At 44.0% G+C, this 17,998-nt stretch overlaps 1 protein-coding gene across 14 annotated transcripts in view; it reads left to right on the top strand.

The window, feature by feature from the left end:
* Positions 1–17,998, top strand: part of USP54 (ubiquitin specific peptidase 54) — a 239,391-nt gene that overhangs the window by 205,321 nt on the left and 16,072 nt on the right. For 11 of the 14 annotated variants that reach the window (XR_004646575.1, XM_034777047.1, XM_034777046.1 and 8 more), the window contains 4 exons: positions 2,541–2,680; positions 9,990–10,163; positions 14,266–14,385; positions 15,540–15,732. Coding sequence is in view for 13 of the 14 variants with exons in the window: in XM_034777047.1 (XP_034632938.1) it covers positions 2,541–2,680; positions 9,990–10,163; positions 14,266–14,385; positions 15,540–15,732 (627 nt within the window). In the remaining variant the exon portion in view is untranslated. The remainder of the gene's footprint in view (positions 1–2,540; positions 2,681–9,989; positions 10,164–14,265; positions 14,386–15,539; positions 15,733–17,998) is intronic. The other 3 variants (XM_034777055.1, XM_034777045.1, XM_034777053.1) reach the window with 2 other exon arrangements.

Below are 17,998 nucleotides of genomic sequence, written 5' to 3'. Positions count from 1 at the left end.
CTCGTTAAAAAAAATAATGCGCTAATTAAATTTGTGAATGAACTCTTTGGGGAAGAATTGTAGGTCTCCTGCTCTGTTTTACCCTCATTCTGTCATATATTTCATGTTATAACAGTCTCGGATGATGACGCAGCACACGTTCATTTTAAGAACATTTTCACTGCAAATTTGACAAAATGCAAAGAAGATAACAATGTGAAATTTCTAAAGATAGCTACAGCACTCGACCCAAGATTTAAGAATCTGAAGTGCCTTCCAAAATCTGAGAGGGACAAAGTTTGGAGAATGCTTTCAGAAGTCTTAAAAGAGCAACACTCCGATGCAGAAACTACAGAACCCCAACCACCAAAAAAGCAAATTAACCTTCTGCAGGTGGCATCTGATTCAGATTATGAAAATGAACATGCGTCGGTCTGCACTGCTTTGGCTTGTTATCAAGCAAAACGCGTCATCAGCATGGACACATGTCCTCTGGGATGGTGGTTGAAGCATCAAGGGACATAATCTTTAGCGCATCTGGCATGCCAGCTACAACAGTGGCATGCAAAGACCTGTTCTCACATTCAGGTGACATTGTAAACAAGAAGCAGGCAGCATTATTTTCTGCAAATGTAAACAAACCTGTTCATCTAAGTGATTGGCTGAACAAGAAGTAGGACTGATTAGACTTGTAGGCTCTAACGTTTGAGATTGTAGAAAATGTAGAAAAATATTTAAATAAATGGTATTCTATTATTGTTTAACAGGGCGATTAATCACTATTAATCGTGATTAATTTTTTTCATTGCTTGACAGCCCTAATAAATAAATATACTTTTCAATCTTCATCTCTGGTGCCTGTGACTACTGAAGAAAAGGCGATCACACTCAGGGTTTTACAAAAGAGTTGTTGTTTGTGTAGATCTTAAAAATCTGTTCAGAACAGTTAACTCTCCAGAGCATGGTTTTGGCATGTATTACTTGCTTAGGGTCTCCTAAGGAACCAGTAAAAAGAACAAGGAATACTTGTGACACCTTAGAGACTAACAAATTTATTTGAGTATAAGCTTTCATGGGCTAAAGCCCACTTCATCAGATGCATGCAGTGGAAAATACAGTAGGAAGATATATATATATACACACACACACACACACACACACACACACACACACACACACACACACAGAGAGAACATGAAAAAATGGGTGTTGTTATACCAACTCTAACAAGACTAATCAATTAAGGTGGGCTATTATCAGCAGGAGAAAAAAAACTTGTAGTGATAATCAGGATGGCCCATTTCCAACAGTTGACAAGAAGGTGTGAGTAACAGAAGGGGGAAAATTAGCATGGGAAAATAGTTTTTACTTTGTGTAATGACCATCCACTCCCAGTCCTTATTCAAGCCTAATTTAACGGTGTCCAATTTGCAAATTAATTCCAGTTCTGCAGTTTCTCATTGGAGTCTGTTTTTTTGTTGAAGGATTGTGACTTTTAGGTCTTTAATTGAGTGACCAGGGAGGTTGAAGTGTTCTCCAACTGGTTTTTTGAAAGTTATAATTCTTGACGTCTGATTTGTGTCCATTTATTGTTTTGCATAGAGACTGTCCGGTTTGGGCAATGTACATGGCAGAGGGGCATTGCTGGCACATGATGGCATATATCACATTGGTAGATGTGCCATCTTCAGTAGAGAAATTCCCTGCATCTCCGTAGTTTCCAGGAATTGAGGATGTATACAGTGATACTTGTAGAAAAAGGGCAGATTGTGACAGCTGCAGTTGCTATTTTCTGAAAGCTGTGTTCTGCAGGGAGCCACATTCGCCATCATTCCTTTTGAGAGCTCTTTTTACTATTTTGTAAAATAAGGGGACTATGGGTACGTATACACTATCGATCTATCGGGGATGACACGATAAATTGATCCCTGGTTGCTCTGCCGTCGACTCCTGTACTCCACCGCGGTGAGAGGCGGAAGCGGAGTTGACGGGAGAGTGGCAGCAGTCGACCCCGCGCTGTGAGGACGCGAGGTAAGTCGACCTAAGATACGTCGACTTCAGCTACCCATTCTCGTAACTGAAGTTGCGTATCTTAGGTCGATTTCCACCAACACCACTCCCACCAGTGTAGACCAGGCCTTAGTGCCAAAATCAAGAGGAACTGGTGTTTGGAAGTTTTGATGCAGTTTTTATGATCCCTATTGCAGAAAATGCTTGACTGGAGGTTATAGTTTTGGTATGTTTGGGAATAAGGGAGATAATTCTTACACTTGGGGACCAAGAAACAGAGCCCAGATTCCTATGTCAAAGAATAAAATCTTTAGAAAATATCATTTATTGAGAAGAGGTGGACTCTTTTCCCTCCCTGGGATTTTCCCATAGAATCCTTTTAAAATACCTTCTCTTTTGAGACTGTGAAAGTAAGGTGAAGATGAAATGTTACTGCCAGATTGGAAAAATGTAGGGCTGTCTAGTCCTTCTCCCCAGTACCCTATAGCCCTCCATTCCCTCAAAAGATTGGCCAGATGTTAATACATTGGTTTTCCCTCCACTTCTTCAAGGGATTCTCGTATGAAGCGAGCAGGTGGGTTGGTTCCTGCCTGGCGTAACATCCCAAAGTCGCACAGCAGCAGCATCTTAGAAGTGGAATCTGCTTCATCGACTAGTGGTTGGACAAGCAGCCAGCACTCTGTTGGGAATGGTAAGCTACCTTTTCAAACCCCAAATAGCCATGATCGTGGAGTATAAAATGTATTGAGGTAAGTACTTATTCCCTGGGTATTTTTGCCTTCACGGTGGAGGCAGGTGCAAGAAAGGGAAAAAGACTCAGGAATCTGGTACAGCTTTTGGCTACAGTTCTGGTTTACAGCATTACCAGTCAGTACCACCAGGAGTCTGTTGGAACATGCCTTTCATTCATCTTGCTTGGTATCCTTCCTCTGGCAACTGCATACTGATACACCAGAGGAAGGTAATACACCAACTGTGCAGCTAGAGGATTGGTATCTCATGTTAAGAAGCAAGCTTGCGACAGCATCTAGAACCAAACTTGTCAGAAATAAAAAGGAGATAGGAAAAATAAATGGGTAGGAGATAATTTAAGGTAATTGGACAAAGGCTCAACTTTCCTAGGGATGTTTGTCCTTCGGAATGCAAGATTCCTGAGCAGATATTGATTCTAGAATTCGAGGGTGGGGAAAAGATATCTTCTGAAAACAAGACTTTTGTGTCTATAGGGGGTTGTTGATTGGTTACATTGGAAGACTCCTGGCACATAGTCTTTATATACCTTTTTGATCTAGCTGCATAAGCAGATGAAAACAATATCTATGTAGGCATTCCTTTTATATACTAAAGCTAAGGATCTAGCTAACTTTGCATAGCCTCAGTTGAGAATTAAAAACAAAGTAAGAAGGGTTATGGTTTGTGCACCGGGTTAGGAGAGGGTTACTTCATCAAATGATTCCCTTCTTATACCATTGATTGCTTCTTGGGTCAATGGATCTAAGGACAAGGCTGTGCTTCAAGGGAGCGTGAAGTAATATTGCAACATTTCTACCTCAGGCACTGATGGAGAGGAGACAAATAGAAACTAAATAGCTTTGGGAGGGATAAGGGGTCAGTCCAGCACAGTCTTGCTAAATTTACATTGAAGTGATCAAGCTGCTCCCAGCTTGCAAGTGAACAAGATGTACTGCAGAAACAGCTGCCTTTTGGGAATCAAAAGTGGGGGAGGAACACAATCCTTTCGCCAAACAAAGTAAAATGTCATCTCCTTAGAGGATAATAACATTTAGATCTTGGTTTCGCTCATTTATTTGATTTAAAAGGTTCCATTTTTAAGTATATTTCAGGTAGCCTAAATGGAGGAAAATTGATCAACTTCCTATTTGTCATCTAGAAAAGTAGATCCTTTTGCTGATCACAATAGCCCTGAGTTGCATCACACTTATGTCAGTCCTGAGCTCTGAGGGTTTGAATGATGATAAACACAGATGACATCAGCATTTATCAGTAGAAATTCAGGACCTACTGGTGCCAAGGTGGTACAGAAACTCACAGCTCTGAGCAGTGGGTTAGAACATACTTCCAACTGTTCTTAATTGCGTTCAAAAACATATTTAGATCCAGATTTGCTCGGTTCCACCTTTCAAAAGTATAATTTAACAGAAACAAAATTGATTTTCCAAAATTTCCTTGCATATTATCTCATAATTTTGCTATTTTCTAATGTTAGTTATATCCCTCTCATTGGTCTTATTCTCCCTTACTAAGGGTCTACATATAAGTTTTTGTACCCATTTGACTATATCGGTTTACAAACCAGTATACATGGAGTACAGTTCCCTAGTGTGGTACTGAGCTATACTGATAAAAAGGGGCTTATATCAGTAAAGCTTATTCCCATATGGTATACTTAGGGCTGGTCTAAGCTACAAAGTTAGGTCGACCTAACTACATTGCTCAGGGGTCTGAAAAATTCACTCCCACTGGAATGGGTTACCTAGGGAGGTGGTGTAATCTCCTTCCTTAGAGGTTTTTAAGGTCAGGCTTGACAAAGCCCTGGCTGGGATGATTTAGTTGGGGATTGGTCCTGCTTTGAGCAGGGGGTTGGACTAGATGACCTCCTGAGGTCCCTTCCAACCCTGATATTCTATGATTCTATGTAGTTTAGCTGACCTAAGCCCTTGTGTAGACATCGCCAGGCTGATGGAAGAATTCTTCTGTCAACCTAGCTATCACTTCTTGGAGAAGTAGATTTACTAAAGCAACAGAAGAGGCCCTCCCGTCACCGTAGTAAGTATCTATACTACAGTGCTTCAGCGGCACAGCTGCAGCGTTTCTGATGTAGACATACCCTAATAAACTCTTTTGGTTTAAAATTACACCCCTAACAAATATAGTTGAATAGGAACAAAAACTGTCATCTGTATCCCATAATTTTCACACTTTAAAAAAAATTCCATGAACCTGTGTGGCTCTCCTTGCTGTCCGCCATCTCTGCTAGAAGCATGGAACCTGCACAACTTTACACTATTGTCATCAGTGTTGCAAGCACAGGACGCACAACCTTCTGGTATTTGCAGAGCTGCAAGAACTGCATCAGTGAGGCACGTGCCAGCTTAGTAGTGGACACATTGATTTGGGATATAGCAAAAACCATTTCAAGGTTGGTGGAGGTGTTCACAGAACAGTTGCAAATACTGGAGTGCCACTTCTGGGCGCAAGAAAAAAGCACTGACTGACTGGTGGGACCACATCATTATGCAAACTTAGGGTAATGAGCAGTGGCTGCAGAACTTCTGACTGCGCAAGGCCACATCCGTGGATCTGAGTGCCAAGCTCATCCCATCCCTGCAGCGCAGAGACACCAAAATGAGAGCTGCACTGACAGTGGAGAAATGAGTGGCGATCGCGTTGTGGAAACTTGCAACACCAGATCAGAGAGGAATCATTTTGGAGCTGAAAAATCCATTGTGGAGGCTGTTGTAATGCAAGGGTCAGTAATTGTCTCCTGCTACACAGACTATGATTCTCTGCAACGTGCAGGACATAAAGGATGGATTTGAAGCAGTTGGCTTCCCAAACTGTGGTGGAGTGATCAAAGGCATGCACGTCCTTATTTTGGCACTAGCCCTTTTTGCCACAGAGCATATCAACAGAAAGGGCTACTTTTCTATGGTTATGCAAGCGTTGGTGGATCACTGGGGATGCTTCACTGACATCAGTGGTGGCTGGTCAGGGAAGATGCATGATGCTCGCATCTTTAAGAACATAGGACTATTCAGAAAGCTGCAAGCAAGGACTTTCTTTCCCAAGTAGTGGATTATCATTAGTGGGGTTGAAATGCCAATAGTGATCCCGGGAGACCCAGCCTACCCCTTGCTCTCTTGGCTCATGAAACCATGCACAGAAACCTTGGCAGCAGCAAAGAATGATTCAACTACCAGATCAGCAGGTGCAGAATGGCAGTTGAATGTGCGTTTGGTAGATTTAAGGATTGATGCCATAGTGTACTCACAAGATTGGATCTCTATGAGAAAAATGTCCCAAAAGGAATAGCTGCCTGCTGCATCCTGCATAACGTCTGTGAGGCAAAGGAGGAAATGTTGCCACCAAGGAGGAGGGGAGAGGTGGAGTGGCTGTCTGCTGAGTCTTAACAGCCAGACACCAGGGCTATTAGAAGAGCTCAACACGGGGTTATCCGGCTCAAGAAGGGTCTGAAGGAGCGCTTTAACAGTGAGCCATAGTAAGACATTGTGGTGGACTGTGCTCTACCTGGCTGTGCTCTTTCAGGGCCTATTAGGAATTGTGTGGTGCTTTGTGTATGTGTGTGACTATAACACTGTCAATGCACCTATTAATGTTGTGGTTCTTGCTGTACATTTATGATTATCACACTTTGTCACTGATCTTATGAGTTGTGTCACACTGTACAATAACAGTTGGGTGCTTTCAGAACTGTTAGACATTCTACAGCATATGTTAGGAATTAATAAAGATGAATTATTTTCCCAAAACAGAATTTAATTGAGTAACAAAACCAGTGCAAAAAAAAACCCTGTGCAATTTAAAAGGAAATACATTCAAAATGTAATAAATTAATAGAACAGAATGGCCCAGATTCCTGGCACCAGGTTTGCGGTCTCCACCAACGTGGCATGGATCACCCGATTCAAGGCACCAGTCTCCGTATTCCTGGCACAGTAACGCCTCCCACCAGCAAATGCCCTGGCGCAGGTCCCCATCCCCTAGACAGCCCTCAACACTTTGGTGTCCCCCAGTGCAGGACCGCTCGGCACCGGTCCTTGGTGCCATTCCTGGGAAAGGCATTGGTCGTCATCTTCCAGGCACCAGTCCCCCCCACCGAAAAATGAGCCGCCACATGCAAGACTCCACAGCCCCAACCTGGGCCCCGGAAGGTGATTGGTCTGAGTTGGAGCGGGAGTTTAGCCCCTCGCCAAGGAAGCACCGATCACCTTCAGCTCTGGAGACCAGCACAGCACCTGTGGTGGCTGCGTGGCAGATGGGCCACTGGCCTGCCCAATGGCCTTGTTGGAACCCATGGGGCATGCCTATGATGCCGGTTCCTTATTCACATTACTCCTCTCCTCCCTAGCTGCTTTGGACAAGCGACTCCCTGCACCGTTGGTAGTGGGCTCGGAAGACAGCGCAGACCCCGTCTGAAAGAGCAGGTGGCAATGCCGAGGGAGCCATGCCCAGTGGGGGAAAGTGCCAATGTTGCCCCCAATGTTGCCTTCGTCCTCTTTGTCACCAGACAAAGCGGTGGCAGGCCCCTCCCACGCTAACCCTCCCGATGACTTTAAGAAGTGCCAGGCCCTGCTCAAGAGGGTGGCTTCCAACCTGAAACTGGAGGCTGAGGAGCTGGCAAAGCAGTTGGATACCCTCTTCGACGTGCTATCAGCTGCAACCCTGGCACGGGTTGCGTTGCTGGTCCATAAAGGGGTTCTCAAAACTGCTAAGACAAACCCCCTAATCTATTCTGTCCACCTCCAAGTGGGCAGAAAAGAAATATGTCCCTGCTATGGGGTTTGAATACCTTTATACACACCTGCCCCCTGGGTTGCTGGTTGTATCTGAGGCCAACAAAAGGGACAGGCAAGGTCAGGCGAGCGCTACGCCTAAGAATAAGGATGCCAAGAGACTGGACCCCTTTGGAAGGAAAATTTATTCAATGGCCAGTCTATATTTCCGGTTGTCCAACCACCAGGCCTTTTTGGGGAGGTATAACTTCAATCTGTGGGACTCCCTCAACAAGTTTAAGGAGTATCGCTGCAGGATCTTGGCCAGGAGTGTTCCATGATCTGGGAAGAGGGCAAGGCGGTGGCAAGGGGCTCCCTCCAGATAGCCTGGGATGCTGCCAATTCAGCTGCCAGAATCGTTGCCTTGGCTGTGGTAATGAGGTGCAGCTCTTGGCTACTGTCCTAAGAAATTGGGTCTGTCCTAAGAAATGCAGTCCTCCATCCAGGACCTTCTGTTTGAAGGCACTAGGCTCTTCTCGGAGCTGATGGATGCGAGGCTGCATGGATTCAAAGACTTCCGAGCCACTCAATGCTTGCTGGGCCTCCACATGCTGCAGACGGCGAGAAAACAGTTCCGGCCCAATGGGCCACCTAGGTCCTGGGATTCTTCTAAACAAAGTGCCTACAGGAGGAAGGAAGAAGACAGAGTTTAAACGCCATCACCCACTTCCTCTCACTCGCCCGCACATCCCGGCCCTGCGAGACACCACTGGAGCCAGAGGCAGGTGTTTTGATGGTGTGCTCGAGGGCAGCGCCACAGTCAGATCCCAGGATCCACCTTCCTATCATTTTCTCTACTACCTGTGCCCCTTCCAGTCGACATGGTCACGAGTAACCTCAGACCATTGGGTGCTTAATATAATATCCTTGGGCTACACCCTGCAGTTCTCGGTCGCCTCCTCCCCACCACCATCTTCCCCATCCCTCTTCAGGGCCCCTTCTCACAAGCAACTCCTTGTTCAGGAGGTAGAGAACCTCCTACAGTTGAGGGTAGTAGAGGAGGTCCCTTGAGAAATGAGGGGGAAAGGGTTCTATTCCCGCTGTTTTCTAATCCCGAAAGCGAAAGGGGGCCCAAGACCTATTCTGGACCTGTGACACCTCAATAAATATCTCAAGAAGTTGAAGTTTCGCATGGTCTCCCTAGCCTTCATCATTCCCTCCCTGGATCCAGGAGACTGGTACACTGCCCTCAACTTGAAGGACGCATACTTTCATATCTCCATCTTCCAAGGGCAAAGATGATTCCACCGTTTTGTGGTGGGCCAACGCCATTTCCAGTTCACACCGCTACCCTTCGGACTCTAATCAGCTCCGAGAGTATTTACATAGTGTATGGCGCCACTAGCCACTTACCTGATCTCTTGTGGCACACCTCTGGCTACGGCGCCCTGGGCGTGGGCCCCATTTGCCCAGCACGAGGGCTGGCCCTGGGAGTTGACATAGCTTAGTCGACTTACCCCGGTGTCTTCACTGCGCTGAGTCGAAGGGAGACCAGTCACCTTATCTTACTCTTCTCGGAGAGGTGGAGTACTGGGGTCGACCAGAGAGCACTCTGCCGTCTATTTTAGCGGGTCTTTATTGTGGGGGAGGGATAGCTCAATGGTTTGAGCATTGGCCTTCTAAACCCAGGGTTGTGAGTTCAATCCTTGAGGGGGCCATTTAGGGAACTGGGGTAAAAATCTGTCTGGGGATTGGTCCTGCTTTGAGCAGGAGGTTGGACTAGATGACCTCCTGAGGTCCCTTCCAACCCTATGATTCTAGGCAATGTGGTGTGCTTGTTTTTATATTTTGTCTTTTATGAAAAATATATGAAAATATTTGATATAATTTTTCTGATAAAATATAAAAATATTATCTGTTTTGTCTTGTATGACAATATACAAAATATATATGTATATTTTGTCTTTTATGATAAAATACTTATGCTAAGCAATTGGATCCATCTTGTATTTAGCTGTGACACTCTGAGTAAGTTTCCCAGACCTGAAGAAGAGCTTTGTGTAGCTCGAAAGCGTGTCTCTCTCTCACCAACAGAAGTTGGTCCAATAAAAGATATTACCTCACCCACTTCATCTCTCATTTGGAACATTAAACCAGATAAAATGTACAAAGCACGAATTAAACATATAGTGGGGGAAAACTTGCTTTGGCAAGGGAGTAAGCTAAAATGACCCAGTAGTCTTTTTCGTTTCTAAATCTTTCAGAAAAATTACCGGTAATATAAATATATGTAATATATAATTTTAAAATTAACAAAGTAACTCTTTGCTAAATGCTACCTTGTATGTGCTCTGGGTGGCACTTGCCTTGGTCTTCAGGTTTTTCTTGCTTCCTATTTAAAATGGACTTAAAGAAGATTTGGGAGGGGGAGCGAAACAAGCTCAGCTGTTGATATAGAAAAGTATGCATGTTGGAATGAGGTACCCACTGAAAGTACCCATTGCTGTCTTTGGTTGGTGTTTGAAGGTGGAGAAATGCCTGTCCCATCAAAGAGCGAACTGGATGAGTTACAGGAGGAAGTGGCAAGGAGGGCGCAGGAACAGGAGCTACTCAGGAAACGGGAAAAGGAACTGGAGGCAGCAATGGGCTTTAACCCCCGTCCCAGCAGGTTCATGGACCTAGATGAGCTGCAGAACCAGGGTAACCCTCACAGACTGGATGTGGCTGACATAGGGGTGGGGGTTGTGTAGGTTTGGAGTACAGTGTTGCACATGTGGGAGATGGGGAAAGTGTTTTTGGTCTTTTGATTTTTCCATTGAGTCCCTTGCTTTTTCTTCCCCGTGACAATTTTACAATTACTCAATAGCTTTCTCCAGTCTGTGAGACAAAAGACGGTCTCCGGATTTATCAGAAATGTGAGAAACAGGAAGAGAATGGTGAACTTGTAATGCCCAGGAATCTAATTTGAAGAAAAAAAATACCCTAATTGTATTCTGCCCAAACACCAAACTCTACCCATGTGAGACACCAAAATAAGGCTTGATCTACGTTTAAAATTTTGGTTGATATAGCTACGGCCCTCGGGGGGGGGGGGGGGGGGTGATTTTTTCAAATGCCTAAGTGCCATAGCTATGCTGACCTAACTCCTGGTGTAGCTGCAGCCAGGTTGATGGAAGAATATCATCTCTCAGGAAGGTGGTGTCCCTACAGTGATAGAAAAGCCTTTTCCATTGGTGTAGACCACATCTACACTACAGGGTTATCAGGCATAGCTAGGATGCCATATCTGAGTAACTATAGTTCCTATAGTGTGTGGACATCTCCACTTGCATGAGATCTTTACATTGTTTCTGCTCCTCCATTCTTGCATGGCGATCAACAGTGCAATAGTTATCAATGTTGACCTCTAAATTGTTGTCATAAGGCTTTGGTTAATGACCTCTTGAAATGAATTGAGCAATTCGCAGCTCTTTGCTCTATCTTCTCAGACTGTCTACAGAATCATGCAGGTATCCGTATATCAATTATGATTGGTTAATAGTTTTAAGTGTCTGTTCACAACCTTAAGAGTTACTGATTTAACTTTTTTAAAAAAATTAACACTCAGATTCTGGAACACAAGGCTGCAGACTCCATTAAAAAAAATCCACTTCACTGAGTCACTGGGAACAGTCCCAATTTGACCCCGGGTAATGGCCCACTAAGCACATTGTTAGAAACATCTAGCTGTTTAGCATTTCCTTGTTTAAAAAAGCAAAGCATATTAGAAAGGCACTTAACAACAAAGAGTGCTATGCAGTACTTAGGGGTCATAGCCTCTGGCATGATAGCTAGGGAAGCTAGATGGCTCCTAAACCTGCTTTCATCCTGGATGGTTCCCACAATGCTTTATGGCTTCATGGCTTCCTTATGAACAAGACTCCAGAACATTCCTGACCCATTCTGCCTTCCAGTACATGGTTTTACCCATGCAAAGGAGGCCAAGTTCAAAATGCTGGAGTCTGGTCTTCAATTCATGAACCTTAAAGGCCACACATTTTGACTATGAAGATGCTGCTGTGTTGACTTACTGATCTACCGGTCTTCTCCTTCACATTCAGCTCATGCTCATTTACAAGGTTTCTCTGGAGTCCTTAAAATAAGAAGTATGTATGGTAGTGAATTGTATATTACCCAGGTCAAGGAGGCTTTATTTTTTGGTTGAATGAAATATTAATTTTTATAATTATCTGTCATCATGATAAAGGGCAAATGAGCAGATTTTTGCTTGAGCTGGTACATTTTCATGAGCAATCATAGAATCATAGAATATCAGAGTTGGAAGGGACCTCAAGAGGTCATCTAGTCCAACCCCTGCTCAAAGCAGGACCAATTCCCAGCTAAATCATCCCAGCCAGGGCTTTGTCAAGCCGGGCCTTAAAAACCTCCAAGGAAGGAGACTCCACCACCTCCCTAGGTAACGCATTCCAGTGTTTCACCACCCTCCTAGTGAAATAGTTTTTCCTGATATCCAACCTGGACCTCCCCCACTGCAACTTGAGACCATTGCTCCTTGTTCTGTCATCTGCCACCACTGAGAACAGCCGAGCTCCATCCTCTTTGGAACCTCCCTTCAGGTAGTTGAAGGCTACTATCAAATCCCCCCTCATTCTTCTCTTCTGGAGACTAAACAATCCCAGTTCCCTTAGCCTCTCCTCATAAGTCATGTGCTCCAGACCCCTAATCATTTTTGTTGCCCTCCGCTGGACTCTTTCCAATTTTTCCACATCCTTCTTGTAGTGTGGGGCCCAAAACTGGACACAGTATTCCAGATGAGGCCTCGCCAATGTCGAATAAAGGGGAACGATCACGTTCCTCGATCTGCTGGCAATGCCCCTACTTATACAGCCCAAAATGCCGTTAGCCTTCTTGGCAACAAGAGCACACTGTTGACTCATATCCAGCTTCTCGTCCACTGTGACCCCCTAGGTCCTTTTCTGCAGAACTGCTACCTAGCCATTCGGTCCCTAGTCTGTAGCAGTGCATGGGATTCTTCCGTCCTAAGTGCAGGACTCTGCACTTGTCCTTGTTGAACCTCATCAGGTTTTTTCGGCCCAATCCTCTAATTTGTCTAGGTCCCTCTGTATCCGATCCCTACCCTCTAGTGTATCTACCACGCCTCCTAGTTTAGTGTCATCTGCAAACTTGCTGAGAGTGCAGTCCACACCATCCTCAAGATCATTAATAAAGATATTAAACAAAACCGGCCCCAGGACCGACCCTTGGGACACTCCGCTTGAAACCGGCTGCCAACTAGACATGGAGCCATTGATCACTACCCGTTGAGCCCGACGATCTAGCCAGCTTTCTATCCACCTTACAGTCCATTCATCCAGCCCATACTACTTTAACTTGGCGGCAAGAATACTGTGGGAGACCGTATCAAAAGCTTTGCTAAAGTCAAGGAATAACACATCCGCTGCTTTCCCCTCATCCACAGAGCCAGTTATCTCATCATAGAAGGCAATTAGGTTAGTCAGGCACGACTTCCCCTTCGTGAATCCATGCTGACTGTTCCTGATTACTTTCCTCTCCTCTAAATGTTTCATAATTGATTCCTTGAGGACCTGCTCCATGATTTTTCCAGGGACTGAGGTGAGGCTGACTGGCCTGTAGTTCCCCGGATCCTCCTTCTTCCCTTTTTTAAAGATGGGCACTACATTAGCCTTTTTCCAGTCATCTGGGACCTCCCCTGATCGCCATGAGTTTTCAAAAATAATGGTTAATGGCTCTGCAATCTCACCCGCCAACTCCTTTAGCACCCTCGGATGCAGCGCATCCGGCCCTATGGACTTGTGCACGTCCAGTTTTTCTAAATAGTCCCGAACCACTTCTTTCTCCACAGAGGGTTGGTCACCTTCTCCCCATGCTGTACTGCCCAGTGTAGCAATCTGGGAGCTGACCTTGTGCATGAAGACAGAGGCAAAAAAATAGCTTTTTCCACATCCTCGGTCACTAGGTTGCCTCCCTCATTCAGTAAGGGGCCCACACTTTCCTTGATTTTTCTTCTTGTTGCTAACATACCTGAAGAAACCCTTCTTGTTACTCTTAACATCTCTTGCTAACTGCAACTCCAAGTGTGATTTGGCCTTCCTGATTTCACTCCTGCACGCCTGAGCAATATTTTTATACTCCTCCCTGGTCATTTGTCCAATCTTCCACTTCTTGTAAGCTTCTTTTTTGCGTTTAAGATCAGCAAGGATTTCACTGTTTAGCCAAGCTGGTCGCCTGCCATATTTACTGTTCTTTCTACACATCGGGATGGTTTGTTCCTGCAACCTCAATAAGGATTCTTTAAAATACAGCCAGCTCTCCTGGACCCCTTTGCCCTTCATGTTATTCTCCCAGGGGATCCTGCCCATCTGTTCCCTGAGGGAGTCAAAGTCTGCAATTTTATAGGCTGTTCTTATAAATGGCACTAGTCCTGTTGTCCTTAGGCCAGAACACCTAGTTTCTCTTGAACTTGCCATTTGTCCCGATATTTCGCACTCCGTTTTGTTTTTGTTGTTGTTTTTTTGCTCTGCCAGCGACGCCCCACCCCTTTCACCTCCGCACCATGTGTCCCAATATTTTGTTCCTCTCATCTGGTCACCCTATAATATCTTTAAAGAGGAAATGAGAGTCTGGGAAAGGTACAGCCTCTACAGAAGGGCTACTACAAATGACTCCTGTATAGAAGGGTTTTGTACTCACAAATGGGAGGGAGGGTAAAGGAGAAACAAAAAAAGAATGCAAATGAAATGAAGAGTGCTGCCCATTGCAGGGAGGAGTGATGGCTTTGAGAGGTCCATGCAGGAAGCAGACTCAATCTTTGAAGAGTCGCTGCATCAGGAACAGAAGGGAGATTGTGCTGCAGCTTTTGCTCTCTGTAACGAAGCTATATGTAAGTAACTCTAATTGCCTGAGCTACTGCGCTTTTGACAGTTTACTAATATCACAGCACAGGACTGTAAAATTTACTGACTAGTCATCTGAAATTCTCAGCTGGGAAAATGGGGAGTGTGCTGGTCCATACTAGTATGCTTGGAGCTAGTACCTCCTCTTTCTAAGCACCCTTGTTTCTGGATTTTAATCCCCTCCAGCACCCTGGCTCCCTCTGGGCTGTTGTCTCTAGTGCAATGGCAATAAGAACACTGGGATGTTAGATTGTCCCTCTTGCTGCTAACTGGTAGGTGACTCCCTCTCCTGCATTCCTATACCTACTAAGCAGTTTTCCCAATCAAGAGACCAGTTTGCAAAGGGTTTAAGCCCTAAACCTGCCAGCACAGCATGTAGGAAAGGAGCATGAGAGAAGATGACTCTCCAGTCACCAACAAGAAAAGGAATGAACTATGCTGTACTTATTCACATCTCAGGAGGAACAGACGGCATCAAGATTTTGAAGGGCTAAATATTGCTGTGAATTATGGGAGTCATGTGCTATTGCATTTTTTTTGTTTTGATATTTTATAATTTAATTGGCTGGCTATACCACCCCAACCTCCATTCCTCACTTGCTGGTTATTGCAAACAGAGCAGGTAGTACCATGGATTTGCAAAGGCAAAAATATGTTTATGGAAATTGGCTTTTCTGTATTACAAAATGAGGGTCAACATACAGTCCTCATGAAAGCTCTGTTAGTCTGCACCCCACCTGGCCACACCCTGATTTCAAATCCCGACCAGGTTCCCTTGCACATAAAAGGACCATGATATGGGAATAAGTAGTTGTATAGATGGAAGGCTGAGAATGCAATAGCGTTTGTGTGAGGGCTGGAGAAAGACCCACCCGTGTTAAGAGGAGGAGGGGTTTGGCTAAAAACTAGATTTTTCTTTTGACTCATTTTGGTTTAGTTTCAGTTAACCTGTTTGGACACATGGCTAACTTGAATGTGCATTAATGGAAATGAAAGCATCCCTGTAAACTTATCTGTGGCAGCATTTGCATGGTCCATGTTTTATGTTCTTGCTACATCTTTTTTTTTTTCTTTTTTCTTTTTTCAATTTTAGTCTTTTTTTCTGTTTTTTGTTTCTGCTATGTTTTCTTTTGCATTTTAGCTAAACTAAGACTTGCCATGCATGATGCCAGCTCTAGCACTCACAGCAGAGCCCTAGTCGATAAGAAGCTACAAATCAGTATCCGAAAAGCACGGAGCCTCCAGGATCGCATGCAGCAACAGCCATCGCAGCAGCCGCCGCCGCCGCCAACCTGCCACCCACCACAGGGGGGCACCATGACCCAGTCTACAAGGTAGTCCAAGTATATCACAGTAGACCAGTTCTGAGCTGCACCTATCAACAGCATGGTCTGGAAAGAAGTAGTGAACTGTGTGTTCCCCCGGTTACTCAAGATCCTGTAGTGTTGTTCCTCATGGCATGCTCAGATCATACCATGTTATAGGAGAGCGCACTTCAGTGCATCCACGGTCTTAGCTGGCCAAGTTATATGCACCAAGTCAAAACATGGCCTGTAATAGAGGCTTTTAGAAATTAATTCTGACCTGCTGATAGAAAAGACACGTGCATCAAGAGAGAGAATGCAATAGATAAGTGACCTGTTAAAAGGAGAGGTGTGTTTTAAGGTGAAATGAAAAGCTTTAAAAAAGAAAAATTAGCAAATATCTTCAGGGCTCAATTCAGTTAAGCAGTATTATTATAATGAATGCCCTGAAATAACTACCAAGAGGAGGGCAGTCACATGTTTGCAGTGTTCTTAACAGTGAAAAATGCATTGACTCTTTTCTTCTAGGCCACCTTTTCTTTGGTGCACTGGTGCAGCTCTTGGAGTAAAAGGTTCATTCATAACCCATCCTTGCCCTGTCACCTTTCTGTTGTTTCCTGACCACTGTTCCCGACGCCACTTCCATTCCGCAACCAGGTTCTCTGCCTCCCTGCTGCCTCTAGTCTGACTTAGCAGCCTCTCCAGTTTCCTCCACAGGACACTTTCTTTTCTACTTTTCTCTTCCATTCTGTATACTCCATTTGATTCTCTGCTCCCACATCTTACTCAGCCCATCCTAGTTCCCTATTGTAACACCATTCTACCCTTTTCTGCCTGCCATCCCCTACCACCTCTAGAATCTTCCTTGCCCAGCTTCCTGGCAGCTTCTCCACCTATTTCTTTCCTTCTCCCACTTCCCCCACTACATGCTGTGCGACCAAATACCTAGGTGAAATCTCATGTGAGCGTCCCTTTTTGAAAACACTGCAGGGAGATAAGTGCTGAAATCCATACCTGAAAAGGCTATAATTCCGGGTTCCGTTCTTTTCTTGAAGCTGTTGAATTATGTACAATGACAGCAGATCCCTGTGCTAATTAGAGGTCCACAGTGCCCTCAGTTGTAGAGAAACACTGAAACCTGACGTTGGACGCTGGCAGTTTAAAAAAAAAAAAAAAAAAGCATTTTACCTTTAAACATATCTTTCTATACATCAAACTCAAATATATTGCATAAGTGCCCATCCCTGCTAAAGGAACAGTCCTATCAGAAAAATATTTTGTACTGTAAGTTTTTACTGCAGTGAGTTTTAACTCTGCAGTCAGTGAGACATGTCTGCTTGTATCTTGATTTTTTTGCCTTTGCTTTGATATACATCAGCATTATAAACAGCACAAAGTCTATTATTACTCAAAGCTAAGATCATATTCCCCTATGAATGCTCAGTTGGATCTTCTGCATGATGGTAGCTTTGATTTCTAGATCTGCATGAGGCGACAAACTGGTAGAATTGAAGTCACACACTAGTCTTTTTTTGAAATAATTATCCTAGCTATGCACCAATGTTTAACTGCACAGCGTTGTCATTCTGCATATCCAGATTAAGGTTAGAGCATTACTCTAACCAACACTTTAAGCAGCAGAAGTAGTTTTCAGTTTGACAGCTACCTGGGCTATAGCTGTCTATCAGAGTTGTTTCCCGTCCTCTATTTTTATTCATATCACTGACTCATGTGACTTTCTGGTTGCATATTATAATGCTAATTAATGCAGAAGAAATACAAAGTGACCCAAGGACATGCACGGTTTATATTTTATTCAAGACATGTATTCACAGTTTGTAATGCTTTTAAATGCTTCCTTTAATGTATTTGATAAATAACTCAAAGCTAGAAAAAAAATGAGGAGAAGGAAACTGAGGGAAATGTATTGCGTTCTATTCTATTCCTTTCCTTCCCAAAGTTATTTCCCATTACTTTAGGAAAGAGAACCTGAGTGGAATGTTGCCTGTTTATGTTAAGATCATAAACATAATGATTCTCTTGTATGGTTTGTAGAAATCTCCCAGAGATGCTGATTTTGGAGGGGAACTTGTAATACTTAATTTAAAATTTATTTTTATTATTTATCTTTATATTGTCCACACACACACACACACACACACACATGCTCCTAGCCAAAGTGCTCAGCGTGCTGTACAATATTTGTAAAAATATAACAGTAAAATCTTATAATAAAAAATAACTTAAAATTTGAAATGAATAAAATAGACTGAGTGGGTCACTTACAATAAAAAAA

This window comes from Trachemys scripta, chromosome 7, assembly GCF_013100865.1.
Source record: "Trachemys scripta elegans isolate TJP31775 chromosome 7, CAS_Tse_1.0, whole genome shotgun sequence".
Classification (NCBI taxonomy): domain Eukaryota; kingdom Metazoa; phylum Chordata; order Testudines; family Emydidae; genus Trachemys; species Trachemys scripta.
The sequence above is the reverse complement of the archived record's forward strand: the minus strand, read 5'-3'. Positions and strand labels throughout refer to the sequence as shown.